This window comes from Choristoneura fumiferana, chromosome 3 (genome assembly GCF_025370935.1).
Source record: "Choristoneura fumiferana chromosome 3, NRCan_CFum_1, whole genome shotgun sequence".
NCBI classification, from domain to species: domain Eukaryota; kingdom Metazoa; phylum Arthropoda; class Insecta; order Lepidoptera; family Tortricidae; genus Choristoneura; species Choristoneura fumiferana.
In genome coordinates this window covers 14,789,617-14,803,188 of record NC_133474.1, presented here as the reverse complement: position 1 = coordinate 14,803,188, position 13,572 = coordinate 14,789,617, and the positions used below count along the sequence as shown (strand labels likewise).

General features: G+C 36.0%; 1 protein-coding gene across 4 annotated transcripts in view; it reads left to right on the top strand.

The window, feature by feature from the left end:
• The window catches only part of Schip1 (Schwannomin interacting protein 1), a 61,338-nt gene that overhangs the window by 32,081 nt on the left and 15,685 nt on the right, over window positions 1-13,572 (top strand). For 3 of the 4 annotated variants that reach the window (XM_074085814.1, XM_074085816.1, XM_074085813.1), the window contains exons 2-4: window positions 10,490-10,904; window positions 11,458-11,615; window positions 11,913-12,946. In XM_074085814.1, the coding sequence (XP_073941915.1) occupies window positions 10,496-10,904; window positions 11,458-11,615; window positions 11,913-12,946 (1,601 nt within the window). In that variant the 5' untranslated portion in view covers window positions 10,490-10,495. The remainder of the gene's footprint in view (window positions 1-10,489; window positions 10,905-11,457; window positions 11,616-11,912; window positions 12,947-13,572) is intronic. The other variant, XM_074085817.1, reaches the window with a different exon arrangement.

Genomic DNA, 13,572 nt, shown 5'->3' with positions numbered 1-13,572 from the left:
ATATCTTAAAAGCTCTTCAAGTGGAGTAATAGTCCGTCGTCATGATCACTGACCCTTTTCAATTACCGCTCGACAGCTAGGCTCCATTTATTTTATGGTTAGAGGTAAAAACATTGAGATAGAGAAGACCTTTAGAGGGAGTCTACGAATGAGGGAGTGAAGAAACTAGAGCAAAGTTGGCGAACTTACCGATATCCAAAGTTATCCGTTATTTCATTTTACCTTCACAACTATATATGGAACACCTAAAATATCCCGTCTGCCCGTTTTGGATGAACTCTTATGTACACATATAACGCGATATAGACTGAAGGGCCGCGTCCGCTGGCGTAAGAATGTCTTTATATAAATATTTAATACGAAAGCGGAAGGCAGACCGCGGGTAGAGACAGCGGGAATCAATAGCCTGCACCATCCCGTCCTACCACTATTCTGTCCCACGCATTCTAGTATAACACGAGTAAAATCCACCTTGAGGTATTTCTATCCCCGGGGTCCGTTTGCGACTGAACGTTACGTTTATTTACACGCCTCTATATCGCACTACGTACATATTTATCTAGGTACCCCGCGAAGGGACTCGTAAGACGCCTGGAAGTTTTATCGATAAAGCAACTTTGTACACGCATTATGTGGGTCATTACGGGAGGTTGCAAGTGCCGCCTCCACCGGAATGTTATTGAGGAAATTTAATTTCCTGTTCGCAGTAATTAACAACGGATAGTCATTGCTTTCTGTGAAATTGTGCCTTTACTATTTGAGAAAATTTCGTATACAGTAAACGGTTTTCTTCCTTCTTAGAATTTGTTATTCTAGCAGCAACACCAGAGCTACGACTTTCGTAGCACTTAAAATTTTCCTCAGAAACATCGCAACACAGAAATACTCGAGCAAGCCGGACCTTGTTCACGCCTTCGCAGTTGAATAGAAGCATTTTCTAGACTTAACGACGAATTTACTCTTCTAGTAAGTGCTCTAGAAGAAAAATACAATATACTTGGAAGTAGTAGGAGCAATTTATTCTTATTTTGTTGTTATTTACTATCGTTTCACTTACACAAGATACTCTAGTATCTGGTATAATCTTGTTTAAAATATTATCATTTACATAGCGGCCCCGGCGTCTCGGGTAGAGTTTCCTTCGCCGTTGCGTGATGATAAATAGCCCATATTACTCTCAAAGGACTTGGTCGTGTATCTTATTAATATACTTTTTCTCACCTGTTTCAGTAGCAGTAAAAAAATTTTTCGTCGAATTGGTGTACTACGAATTCAAGAGAACTAATCAATTAAATATTTTAAAAAATTAAATTTAAACTACATATGTAAATAAAACTGCAATGTCCTAAACTTAAAATACTTACATCAAATAAAGATAACTAAAACAATTATTACCTCATATTGCATATTAAAGGCTATAAAATCAAATTTTAAATAAGTATGTACAGGTCCCGGACGATGAGATCGACCTATAGGGAGCACCGAAGAGGAAAATTTAAGCTAACTAACACCGTGTAGCATATTCGTTTACCCAGTCTTAATCGTCGCTCTCGTCATAACAAAGCTTCTGCCATAATGTCGCGCCACCCGTCGAAGTGGTGGCGCTATGGTGGCCCGATGTTAGAGTGAGCAATAGATAGTCTAGTCCATTCTGGTCTCAATCTAAAAAACAACTAGTTATAATAACTTTGTGCGGTGACGCGACAATGTGGCAGACGTTTGTTCCACAGTTACCAAGATAATTTTAGAAAATGGTGGGTGTAGTTTTTTTGTACACGATTATTGGGTTCAGTAAGTACCTACATAAAAAAATAAACACGTAAATAATCATTCTATGTTAGTCTGTGTGTCGGTGCTTAAATTTGTCAAAACATTTTTCTGAGGTATTATATAATCTCATGAAAATCATTAAAAAGAAAATCAAAAGATACAACCTTCAAAATGTGTATTTTCATACAAAAATCATGAGTATCAACCCATAAAATTATGAACTTTGATAAGAAGTCAGTAAAACCTTACAGAAAAATTGCCTAAATGTAAAAATCTAAAAGCATTTTGTGCATATTATGCGTTAAAAAAACACCCAAGAAAGACCAAAATTACGCATTTTCACATGCAACAGACAATTACTTTTGATTGGTCCGATTGTCGTTTCAGCACGTCGGAAAAATATTCTGAAATATATCCAAAAAGTCATATCGTACTATGAAATACACATATAGATACGACCTGTTACCGTTATGTGTTACATTGTTGTCGTGTTTTGCGAGCCATACATGAGTCAGCTGTTAAATCCATACTTACTTAATATACTTAATACTTATACTTAATATACTTAATACTTAATATACATAATACTTAATATACTTAATATACTTAATTACTTAATTTACTTAATACTTAATATACTTAATACTTAATATACTTATACTTAATACTTAATTACTTAATTACTTAATATTACTTAATTACTTAATATTACTTAATTACTTAATTTACTTAATATTACTTAATATTACTTAATTACTTAATATTGCTTAATTACTTAATATTACTTAATTACTTAATTTACTTAATATAATATTAAAAATGCGAAAGTAACTCTGTCTGTCTGTCTGTCTGTCTGTTACGCTTTCACGCCTAAACCACTGAACCGATTTTGATGAAATTTGGTACAGAGATAGAATAGACCCTGGGAAAGAACATAGGCTATTTTTTATTGCGAAAAAGAGGCTTTCAGGGGTTGAAATAGGGGATGAAAGTTTATATGGTGGAAGTTCGTAGCTATCGAAGATAAAACCATGAAACTTGGCATTTAGGCACTTAATATGAAATAATTCTATATTTGTTTGAGCTTTTTTAAAAATCGACCTGTGAGGGGATGAAATAGGGGATGAAAGTTTATACGCAAGGTCGTCATTATTGAAGATAAATCGATGAATCTTTATTAAACTTGCCATTTCGGCACGTGAAAAGAGATTAATAGATATTTGTTCGCACGTTTTTTTAAATTCTTCCTGTGAGGGGGTGAAATAGGGGATGAAAGTTTATATGGAAGATCGTCATTGTCGAAGATAAATCGATGGTTCTTTATGAAACTTGGTATTTGGGCACGTGATAAGAGATAAATACATATTTGTTCGCGCGTTTTAAAAAATTCTTCCTGTGAGGGGTGAAATAAGGGATGAAACTTTATATGGAAGATCGTCATTGTCCAAGATAAATCGATGGTTCTTTATGAAACTTGGCATTGGGCTACTTATAAGAAATAAATAGATATTTGTTTAAGCGTTTTTGAAAATGATACCTGCGAGGGGATGTTAGCAGAGGGGATGGTGCAGTGTTAGCAGAGCCTTTTAAGCTCATAAGCAAAATGTACGCAATGTGGGGTCATTTTAGATGGCTTATTCACATAGACAGTCAGACATGAAAAATTATGATTTTCAGATTTTTCCTATTTATTGTGCTATAAGAGCTACCTTTATGCAAAATTCCAAGTTTCTAGGACAGCCGGAAGTACCTACCCTATAACTTTTTCTGTTGAGGCAATTTGTATGGAAACACCTTTTTAACGACTGTAGCTTTTGATTGCCTTGACTTAGAGGTGTGATTTTTTCACAGCTTTCGGGACTATTGACCTGAGTTTAGAGTTTTAATTTCAACTCGATATATACCTTACTCCGCGAGTTTACGAGATAAAGGGTCTTGACAGACAGACGGACGGACGGACAGCAAAGTAATCCTACAAGGGTTCCATTTTTTCCTTTTAAGATACGGAACCCTAAAAAACATTTTATATGGCGCTTTTCAAATTTCGACCTATTTACTTGAAAATATGGGGATGAAAGTTCTTAAGGAATTCCAAAAAAGTTACTACGTATAAGTATATTTATCGGAAATATGTGTAGCTATGCTTAGTAAAAATGCCTTGACTTACAATAAAGGACGTAAGGTGTCAATAGTTCACTATGAAGAATTAGTCCTTTTGTGTTGGCAGGGTAGAATACACGTCGTATTGCTAAAATATGGCTACCCGCAAAATATTTATGTTTTACCAAAGAACATCGGATGGATGGATGTATGGAAGAACAAAAAAAAATAGTTTATATTTGTAGCAATGTACTAAAATAGGTTATTTTTGGTAAACCGTAGAAGTTTCTATGTACTATTATTGGCAGAATAGGTATCCTATATAAATTAAATACTTCCCAAAATTACTATTTCAAGCGGACGAAGTCGCGGGCAGAAGCTAGTGTACATATATAGGCAGTTTTGTGTTTTGGATTTAGGTTATCTATGTCTACATTTTCGAGCAGTGTCGTGAAAATAAACGTAAACACAGACTCTAACTTTCCCAATTATAATATTAGTTCAGTAGTTTACCTTAACCATACGATATGTACCTATACTTAGTCATGCCAGACCTTTTACGAATAAAGTTTTTAAATTGAAACGACTTTTATAGAACCAGCCCTTTTATGTAAGTCGAAGCGTAGTTATACGTTGTAACGGCTGGCTTGTTAGAGATTTTCATCTTACTTGTGTTATGGCTCATGCCGTCAAAGCCTTGAAGGTTGCGTGAGTGTATATGCTTATAAAGTTAGCGACATGGTATGCCTCAGCATATTCTGTCATAGCGAATGTTTACGTTTAATCGTTATTAACGAGTTATGATTAAATCCGAAAGTAAAAAAAAATGAGTTTTGTTAATTTTGTTTCGCGTTCAATTAAGGGGATCCCATGCCCCAATGACCTTCGATCTGAATTCCTTAGTTTTCTAATGATTTTTGTAGCTTATTATGTTAACAACAACGGGTTTAAGCAATATAGTTGTGTTTACTTGTTTACTTCAAAGTTCATTGTTTTCGAGATATTTGGCATCAAAGTTGAACAATTTTAGGCCAATAAACTGGTTTTCTGGCCATAAATTTCGTGTTAATTAGTTTCAAATGAAAACCCTCGAACAGTTTTAAGAGACGTCAAAGACAAACCTAAATATGTAGATTTCGTATTTGTTAGATCTTTCACGAAACGAAAATACGAAATAGTGTTTTTTCAGACAATGTTTAAAAAATCACACAAAGTTAAGTATTAATTTTTTTCAAAATCCGGTAGACAATAATGGAGATAAAAGATTGGAGAAATGATAGCCGTTTTACTTATAATTCTATCTGTAGTGCAAAAGTAGGAGATAAGATTCAAAACTTGTCAAAAATCGATGAAAACCTCGGGTAGCCCCTTAAAGGGAATGTTACGTTATAATCGCTGTTTATAAGAAAATGCGTGTTATTGAACGCAAAAACACTTTTTAAGCTACCTTTACATATTAAAGAGTAATAAAGGTTTCAAATTCAAGATTAGACTGAGAAAGAAATGATGGGTAAGATGATATTTAAGTAGGTACTTAATTAAAGTATATACATTAATGTTTTTCGGGCCTCAGTGGCAGCAAATTACATAATAAAGCATCAAGTAACAAATGCTAAAGTGTTTGCTGAAACAGTTGTACTGAAATTACTTATTTCACAAACGCTTGTAGTAGATATTCGGTAGCTTCTAATTGTCTCTATGGAGCCGGGGAGGGCACCACGACGTTGTTTGTTCGCATGAATTTACTGAACAAAGATCGTTACGGCTCTGCAATTAACAATTACAAACCTGAATTGCTTTATTTAGACCTTTGTAACGTGATGTTTTTACATTAGCCTCTGTTTACTCAACGAAAAGGCTATTCGTACAATTTACCTTATTTGTTATTAATGAAGGAAACTGCCGCTATGTGGCTGGAGCTACACAGGGGCGTTTTCCTGCTAACAGGATTAGTTTCTGGATGTAAGCAAAAAATCAATTTGTTGGCAAGCCGCCCGGAGCTCCGCAGCGTGCCGCGTGCCTTGCTTTGCACTACTACCCGATTTAAACGTCATCAATTCTTAGAACTATTAGAATTTTATACAGGAACTTAAATTACCCCAATTGCGCGAAATGATAGCGGTTATACCTTCCTACCGTTTTACTCAAATACTTGTTGTAACAACGCTACGCACATTAGAAATGTGAAATAGAGTAAAGGTCAACAATAGGTAAAGCAGTAATGTAGGAAATTAAATGTGAAACCGTTTTGCTAGAACAAATAAGTCCATGTATTGCTTATGAATTTTGTGTAATAAAGTTGAGCAAACAAATTTAAATTATAATTTTAATCGGATTGTCGTGTTGTTTCCAGAGATATTGAACGTGGCAGTATTACCGTACCGTATTAAAAGAAAATAAACTTTTCATCAAAATTTTGATTGAAAGAAAAAGAAGATATTCTGAAGCTTATGTTTTTTAGGCAAAAAGATACTATTAGAACACAATTAAACACTTGAATTGATTGTGCAGTCAATAACATGTTTTTAAACACAAGCTTTTTGAAAGGGTCAGATTTAACGTACCTGAGCAAATTTGCGTACCTATTTACTTGTAGCTTGTCGAGCTTTTTCTCTCGTGTGTCGCCTGTTACTTATGTATGTTCACGAACTTGGGCGTAGGTGAAGAACTGGAGGAAAAAAGCTCGACGAGCCTAAGTTTGCAAACTTACTCGAAAGTCTATCTGGCACTTAAAGAAAAAAAGAATCAAAAATTAATTGGTTCTCTCTTTACATATTTTCCGTGAAGAGGCGTCGAACCAAATTCCAATTTAAAACGTACGGCACACCGCATTCGAATTGAGGAAAACTTGACTCGGGTGAATGCGACGGAACTCGCCGAAAGGAGATTAAATACCGTCTAGACTAGAAATCGTTTCAATATATCTTAATACGAGCTGACGAAATGTACTTAAGCTATCGCAGTCCTGATCTCGAAATGTTCCAGTTGATGTTAAGATTAAATTAAAGCCAATTCCACAGATAAGCCAGCCTAGCTATACAATTACACTGTATAGAATACAATGGAAGTTGGTGAGAATCGTTATCTCGAGTTCGTTCTCGAGTTGAAATTAATTAAATCTGCTGCTTATCTAAGAAGTTTGCTATCTAGAGACATAAAATTGAAACTTTTCTGCCCTACCCGAACAGCCTCCGAGTTGGGTGGTAAATTAAGTAAAGAGGGTAGGCTGTACACGAAACAATCCCGCCTATACATTATTTTGCATTTTTTTGCATAAATATACTTAATGGGTTCTTTTAGGTTGAGTTGAGACGAGTCCTCTCTTTCTATTGAGGCGTAAATTTCAATTGATTTATCGTTACAGTTTACGGACACGAACCTTTGCAGATATAAATACTTAAGTTACACACAGGTTCCAAGTTTACTACGAGTTCTGTTACCAGGCGCAGTTTAGGGGGATCATAGACAGAAGTTTGTCGTAAATTCTCCATCTGTAGGATGTCTGTCAGAGAGAATTAGATTGTGTATGGCATATGGGAGGGGGATCGTGTTCCCTGTGACACCCCATTACAAGTAGTTGTTACATAGATTACGGATCGACATTGTCTGTTACTATATCTTATATGCCTAAATAAAGGCATAAACTGAGCTTATTATCTAACACACTTGGAATCACAATCGTTTTCACCACTCCTTTTTGTCAGACGGTAAAAGAGATGGTGAATGCGATCGCGAACGTCAGCTCGTTAGACAATACGGCCTCTGAATTCAACCAACTAGTGTCAAAGTAAAGAAAAATATTATCTACAGTTACAATAGGTGGATAAACAGAAGTAAGCATTCTCCTATACTTACTTAGTTAAATAATAAATGATAATAATTATAACCAACCATCATGGCACAACGTAGGTTAGGTACTCGTATATATACATGCGTTGAGTTAATCAAAACTTAAACAAATAAGCAGGTACATATGTAAGTAGGTAGATAGGTACTCGTACTTTGCCCTCAATGGCGGCAGGTGGAAAGTGAAAATTCTATTTTTATAGGACTGTTTTATTCTAATAATGGTAAGGCTTATCAGGGGGTAGGTATAAACGGATTGAGGTCGGCGCCGCGTGCCTGTCGCAAGGACGAGGGCGCGCCGCTTACAATATCCGGCTCTGATCCGCAATATCGCCCTCTATGGATTTAGGACATAAAATCCAATGATTATAACAACCCAAAAGCCTCAAGCACGGTTCCTTTACTGCGCGGGCTGACGCAGCTAACGGCTTAATCGCGAAGGCATTGAAGAAACGAGGAAGGCAAGTTAAAGTTACCACACAATACTCGACAAGTCTCAGGTAACATGTATCTAGTAACTAGTGTTTGGCTCTTGCATCGAAGGAAATAGTTAGGTAGCACAAACATTGTTGCCTGAGGCAGGCGTCTGATATTGCATCCGTGAAACATAATATATTTCGCTGAAGCGAAAACCGCCTTTGTAAAAAGATTTGTACACCAACCTATAATGGTGAGTAGCGATACGAAAACGATCGGCCAAGTGGCCACAAAGTAATATCGTTAATGGACTTTATTAACACAGCACAGGTACCTACCAGAACCAATTTTCATTGTGTCATACGTAAAGCTTTTATTTGATTGGCTAAGTATTTTCTCCAAAATTTTGGATTTACAACATTTAGGTTTGTTAATTATGTCTGAGGTATAATATACATAAACATGTGTATCTAGAAACCACTACAGTTACGGATAGTATACCTTAACAGCATGTGAACTAGGCTGTGATTCTCTAACGAACCTCGTCTGCGAACTCATCGCTGCGCTCGACCGACAATCACCGTTTGATTTCAAATGTCGATCGTTCGAATTCGATTTTAATTGGTCATTGCAATGTCAACGTCAACGAACGAAACCGAAATTCAAAAACAATTATATCGACAGTTAAAATAGCGATGAATTATAAACATTCTTATCGAGTGGTTAAATGACCTAAGACTAAGGGGCTGTTTCACCATCCATTGATTAGTCTTAACTGACGGTTAAATGTGATGCCGTCTCTATTTGTTTTGTTCGAATAGACAGAGACGGTAGTTGTGTGTATTGTGGAGACGGCATCACATTTAACCGTCAAAAAACGTCCGTTCAATCAATCAATAGATGGTGAAACAGCCCCTAAATATCGATGGTTTTATTATTTAGAAAAAAAAAACTGATCGAAACCACTTAAAACTACCGAAGACCGAAGTTTAAAACTTCGAAAGAATTTTTTTTAGTCGAATGGATATCTATTACCAGAATATTGATTATCCGCATATAATTAACTATTGTATTTATGCGCTGATATAAAAAGACCTAATATTGAAGGCTTCGTTTCGCTTCGCTCCCGAGCCTTCTTAAGTTCCTTAACCCAACCTACCCGAGTCGCTTCTCCCCGGCCCAACTTGCTCGCTCGCTATGACATTATTATTTTTACTAACTTTTGAATACCTACTTTGACTTTTGTTAAGTCAGTAGTTCTGCTTCATTTCTAACTCTACACTCATAATATTTATTGTATGGGCCAAGTTGCCCGAAATAAATGAATTTATTATTTATTATTATTATTATAATTTGTCAGTTGCGCTTTGACGTTTTTAGAAGTTATAATCACACATCTATTTTTATTTTCTTTCGATGTCCAAACATGTCAACAATGCACTATTAGTAGAACTTTTTAACATTTACATTTTAATCGTTTATCATTTGAATCTTAAGTGTTTTTAGCGTCGATTTTTGTAGATATTTGAATCGTTCGATATTCAAAATTTCGATATTTTGATCATCGTTACTTTAACAGTCGATATAATATTTTTTGATATTAAAATATGTACCCCTACGACCGCGCAATGCCTTCGATCGAACGGGTCAAGTTGTGGTTGTCAGCTGAGTGGAGTGATGAGTTCGCGTCCGAAGGTCCGTTTACGGAATCACACTCCATATTTAGTAACCAACTACAAATATAAACAACTCTTTTCTTAGACAGTAGATTAAATTTAGTTATGGCGACGAGCTGATGAAGATGGAGGTCTACGAGTATAATAATAAGAATACCTAGCTAAGAATTGCTCGAAAGAACCTGATTCTACATTTTAAATTTAATATTTAGGCACACGAGGTTCGTGGCGGCCGCCTCAATTTAAATTCATCATTCTTGTGCAACAAACAGTATTGTCGATGTTTTTATTTGGTCGAACTCTTACAACATTCTTTCGTGCTAGGAAAATATTTAGGTATGGCTCATTAAAAAAGATGCTTCCATACAATAACCTAACTATTTTTGTGTGGGTTGTAATATTTTCTTTCCATAAATAAATTGAGAAGACGAAATAAGCTAATGTCACGCACGCACCGGTGCGACGCAACTACGGGATCCGGTGATTAGTTACGAGCGACGCAAAGTTTGCTCCCTAAGACCTTTCTGTCTCGTCTTGACAATATCCCTCTAACTTTCAAGGGAAATACCCTCCCCAAACTTACCTTCCTGTCCATTAGCACACAATAGATCCGAAGATTTTAATCAAATCAAAGGTGAGACCCTTTCCTTGTTTATTAACGAAGCTTTTGTTTATTCCAGGTAATCATGAGGATCAAACAGGTCTCCGAGAATGGTAACGTGGCCGCAGTCAACGGACACGAGATACTGTCCCACATAAACTCTGATAATAGAAGTTGGCTCGTACCCGCCAACGGTGGTTCTCAGAACTTTTACAATAACACCAGCAGGACGGAAATTTTTCAATTTAACTCTAGTTACAACAATTCAAGTATTACAATTACAACTGACTTATTTGAGGATAGTAAGAGTGCGCGAAAAAAAAATGTCACAAGCGACACCTCTACCCTGAACGCTGAACCTATAGTGTGCAATAACCTGTACAGGCTGAGCACTCACAATAACAGGGGATTGTTAAATTTGTGCAATAACACAGGGGCGACAAATCTGGAGGGCGCTACGGAAACTTTCCCAGTTCCTCGTGAAAGCTTTCTAGGTACGTGTAACTAAAGGACATAAGTGAAAAGATTTAATCTTTCATTCGAGTTAAACCATTTTAATTTAGTCCTCAAAATTAGTCCGTGCTCGCCTGCTACTTGTATAAAAGCTTGTTAGATGTATATTGAAATCAGTTTGACACGTCTAACATATTGATTGCTTTATGAAGTCTTAGCTTTTAGCGAAGTTCACATGGTACAGATTAAATTTTGCGGAACAATATATATCTAGTAAGTTACTAAGCGCCTGCATGACAATTTGTTTTATATGCTCAGCTCCAGCGATTGACGGAACCTACAAAAAATTCGTATTGTATATACTTACGTAGAACTTTCTTTAAAGTGTAGGTACTTAAGTATCCGAACATTTATTTCTTAATAAATATCAAATAGGGTGTGGGTAATTTGAATGCGGGCCCTCAGTAGTTATTTAGACGACTAATCGCTTGGGTGAACGAACGCCGTAAGTCGCCTTTGTGTCTAATAGCTTCTGCGGCGTGTGCGTACGGATACGAGTATGTAAAAATCAATGGATGAAAATCAATATTACAGGTAGTAATGTGTCTTCGAATACAACCCCGATCGACGACGAGCGGACGTTTGAACATTCGGACACTGATGAGATGTCTGAGAACGGAAGCCAGCCAGTGCCCAGGGGGATCGTGAATCCGAATTATCCGGGTTTCCAACACTTGGCTCACACGTTACAGGTGAGACAAAGTTTACTAGATAGTCCATGAGATTTAGTGATGTGAACAGAATTTAGCATCACAAATTTAATATAGTTTTTAGGTGATGAACTTTGAAAATATGCTGCATCCGTAAATAACAGCAAAAGTGCCCAACTATGCCGCTTTTGCTGAATTTTTTAGGTAACTTTAGATTATGGCTGTTTTTCTTTTTAAATTTTCTTTGCGTGTTTATTCCTTTTTAATGTGTAGTTCAGTGTAAATCTTTGGTTTTTCATGTATAATAAGGGTTATACACAGACATGAATATTGTTACAGGACTATTCTTCAAACATAGAGAACTTTTATCACTCTGAAAATGATATGACTGACGATGATATAGACATAGAAATAACGGAATCAACATATGAACCAGAGCTTACTTCAAAGGACACCTCTGTTATATGTAAAAATATTAACAATAATAATAATAATCAAGAAGAAACGACGGATTCTAAGTTATTGAGTACACGATGTGATGTTTTTTCAAAGACGACAACATCGAAGAGTCCCGTACAAAATGATATACCAGATCTTTTAAAAACACTATCGGAAAACAACAATAATGTTGAACAAAATGATTACGATCTCCATTGCACTGACACGGACATAGAAAATAATTTTGACACTAAGGATATTATAGGTGATTTTAACAAAGAAATTGAAGATGAAATCAAACAGTTATTTAATTATAATATTAATATTCAAGATGACTTAGAGGAATTAAGGAAAGATATTAAAGATACTCTAGCAAAACCTATTGAAAATACCATAAACAATATAAGTGAAGTAGTAAATCACGTAATCAAAAAGCTCGTAGAAACGCATAGTGATGAAAACCAACGGAGTACGGACATTACTATGTCATCAGAGAAGAGGAGGAATGAAGAAGTACTTAACAATGAAGCTAGTAATATTAGACAAAATGAAAGTAATGCAATAAAAGAAATGCATCTCAGTAGACCTACATTTTTGTTGATAGAAAATAACACCAATAATAAAATAACAGATGCTGTCTTGTCCGACGGCAAAGATGAAATAACTATATATGATAGCGAATACGACCCGAAAAACTTGAGCAATAATGTTGAAAATACGATTAAACAACTTAGCACTGAGTTGAGAAAAATTATTCCAAAGTTAGATGAAATGCGAGAGCGCGATAGATTATGGATAAGGAATAAAAAGGAACTGGCACCGATCGTCACCGACGGCAATTCCAATGAAGTAGCAAGTTCGCCTAGAAATAAGATATGCAGCAAAATTGGGAACAGCACCGAATCAATATCTAGAAAAGCTGCCATATCTCACATGTAAGTATACATATTATTCAGAGCAAGTTTAACTCAGAGAAATCACGAAAGAACTTAAGAAACTTTATATACTCGTATTAGTATTAGTTCAGTATTGACTCAGTGAACCAGCACCTGAGGCAGCCGCATGCGTCCCGATTGTATTTAACTTAGGGTGCTAATAGGTACCATCAGCCAAATAAGTGGACTATCAATTTTTAAACAAATTCCTATCAAATGGATATGTCGCTAAAGTCGAACTTTCAAGTTAAGAGACACGTCTATTGGCATTATTGTTTTATGACATGCAAACGATTATCAACTTTAGGGTGGTAGACCACATATTTGGCTGATGGTACAATGTCGGCGGCCGATCTTAAAATCCGCCAGATCACGCTATTCCTATGCATATCGTGAAATGGCGCCATTTCAGATATGCCTAAAAGTTGGCCAGGCATATTACGATGTGCCTGAGAAACAATACGGCAGATCGATTAGAACAACACATTCGTCGATATTCCCATCTTAGGCCTCTAGGTTGGCAACGCATCAGCATTACCCCTGGTGTTGCAGATGTTTATGGGCGGTGGTGATCTCTTACCATCAGGAGACCCAATTGCTCGTTTGCCATCCATTCGAATGAAAAA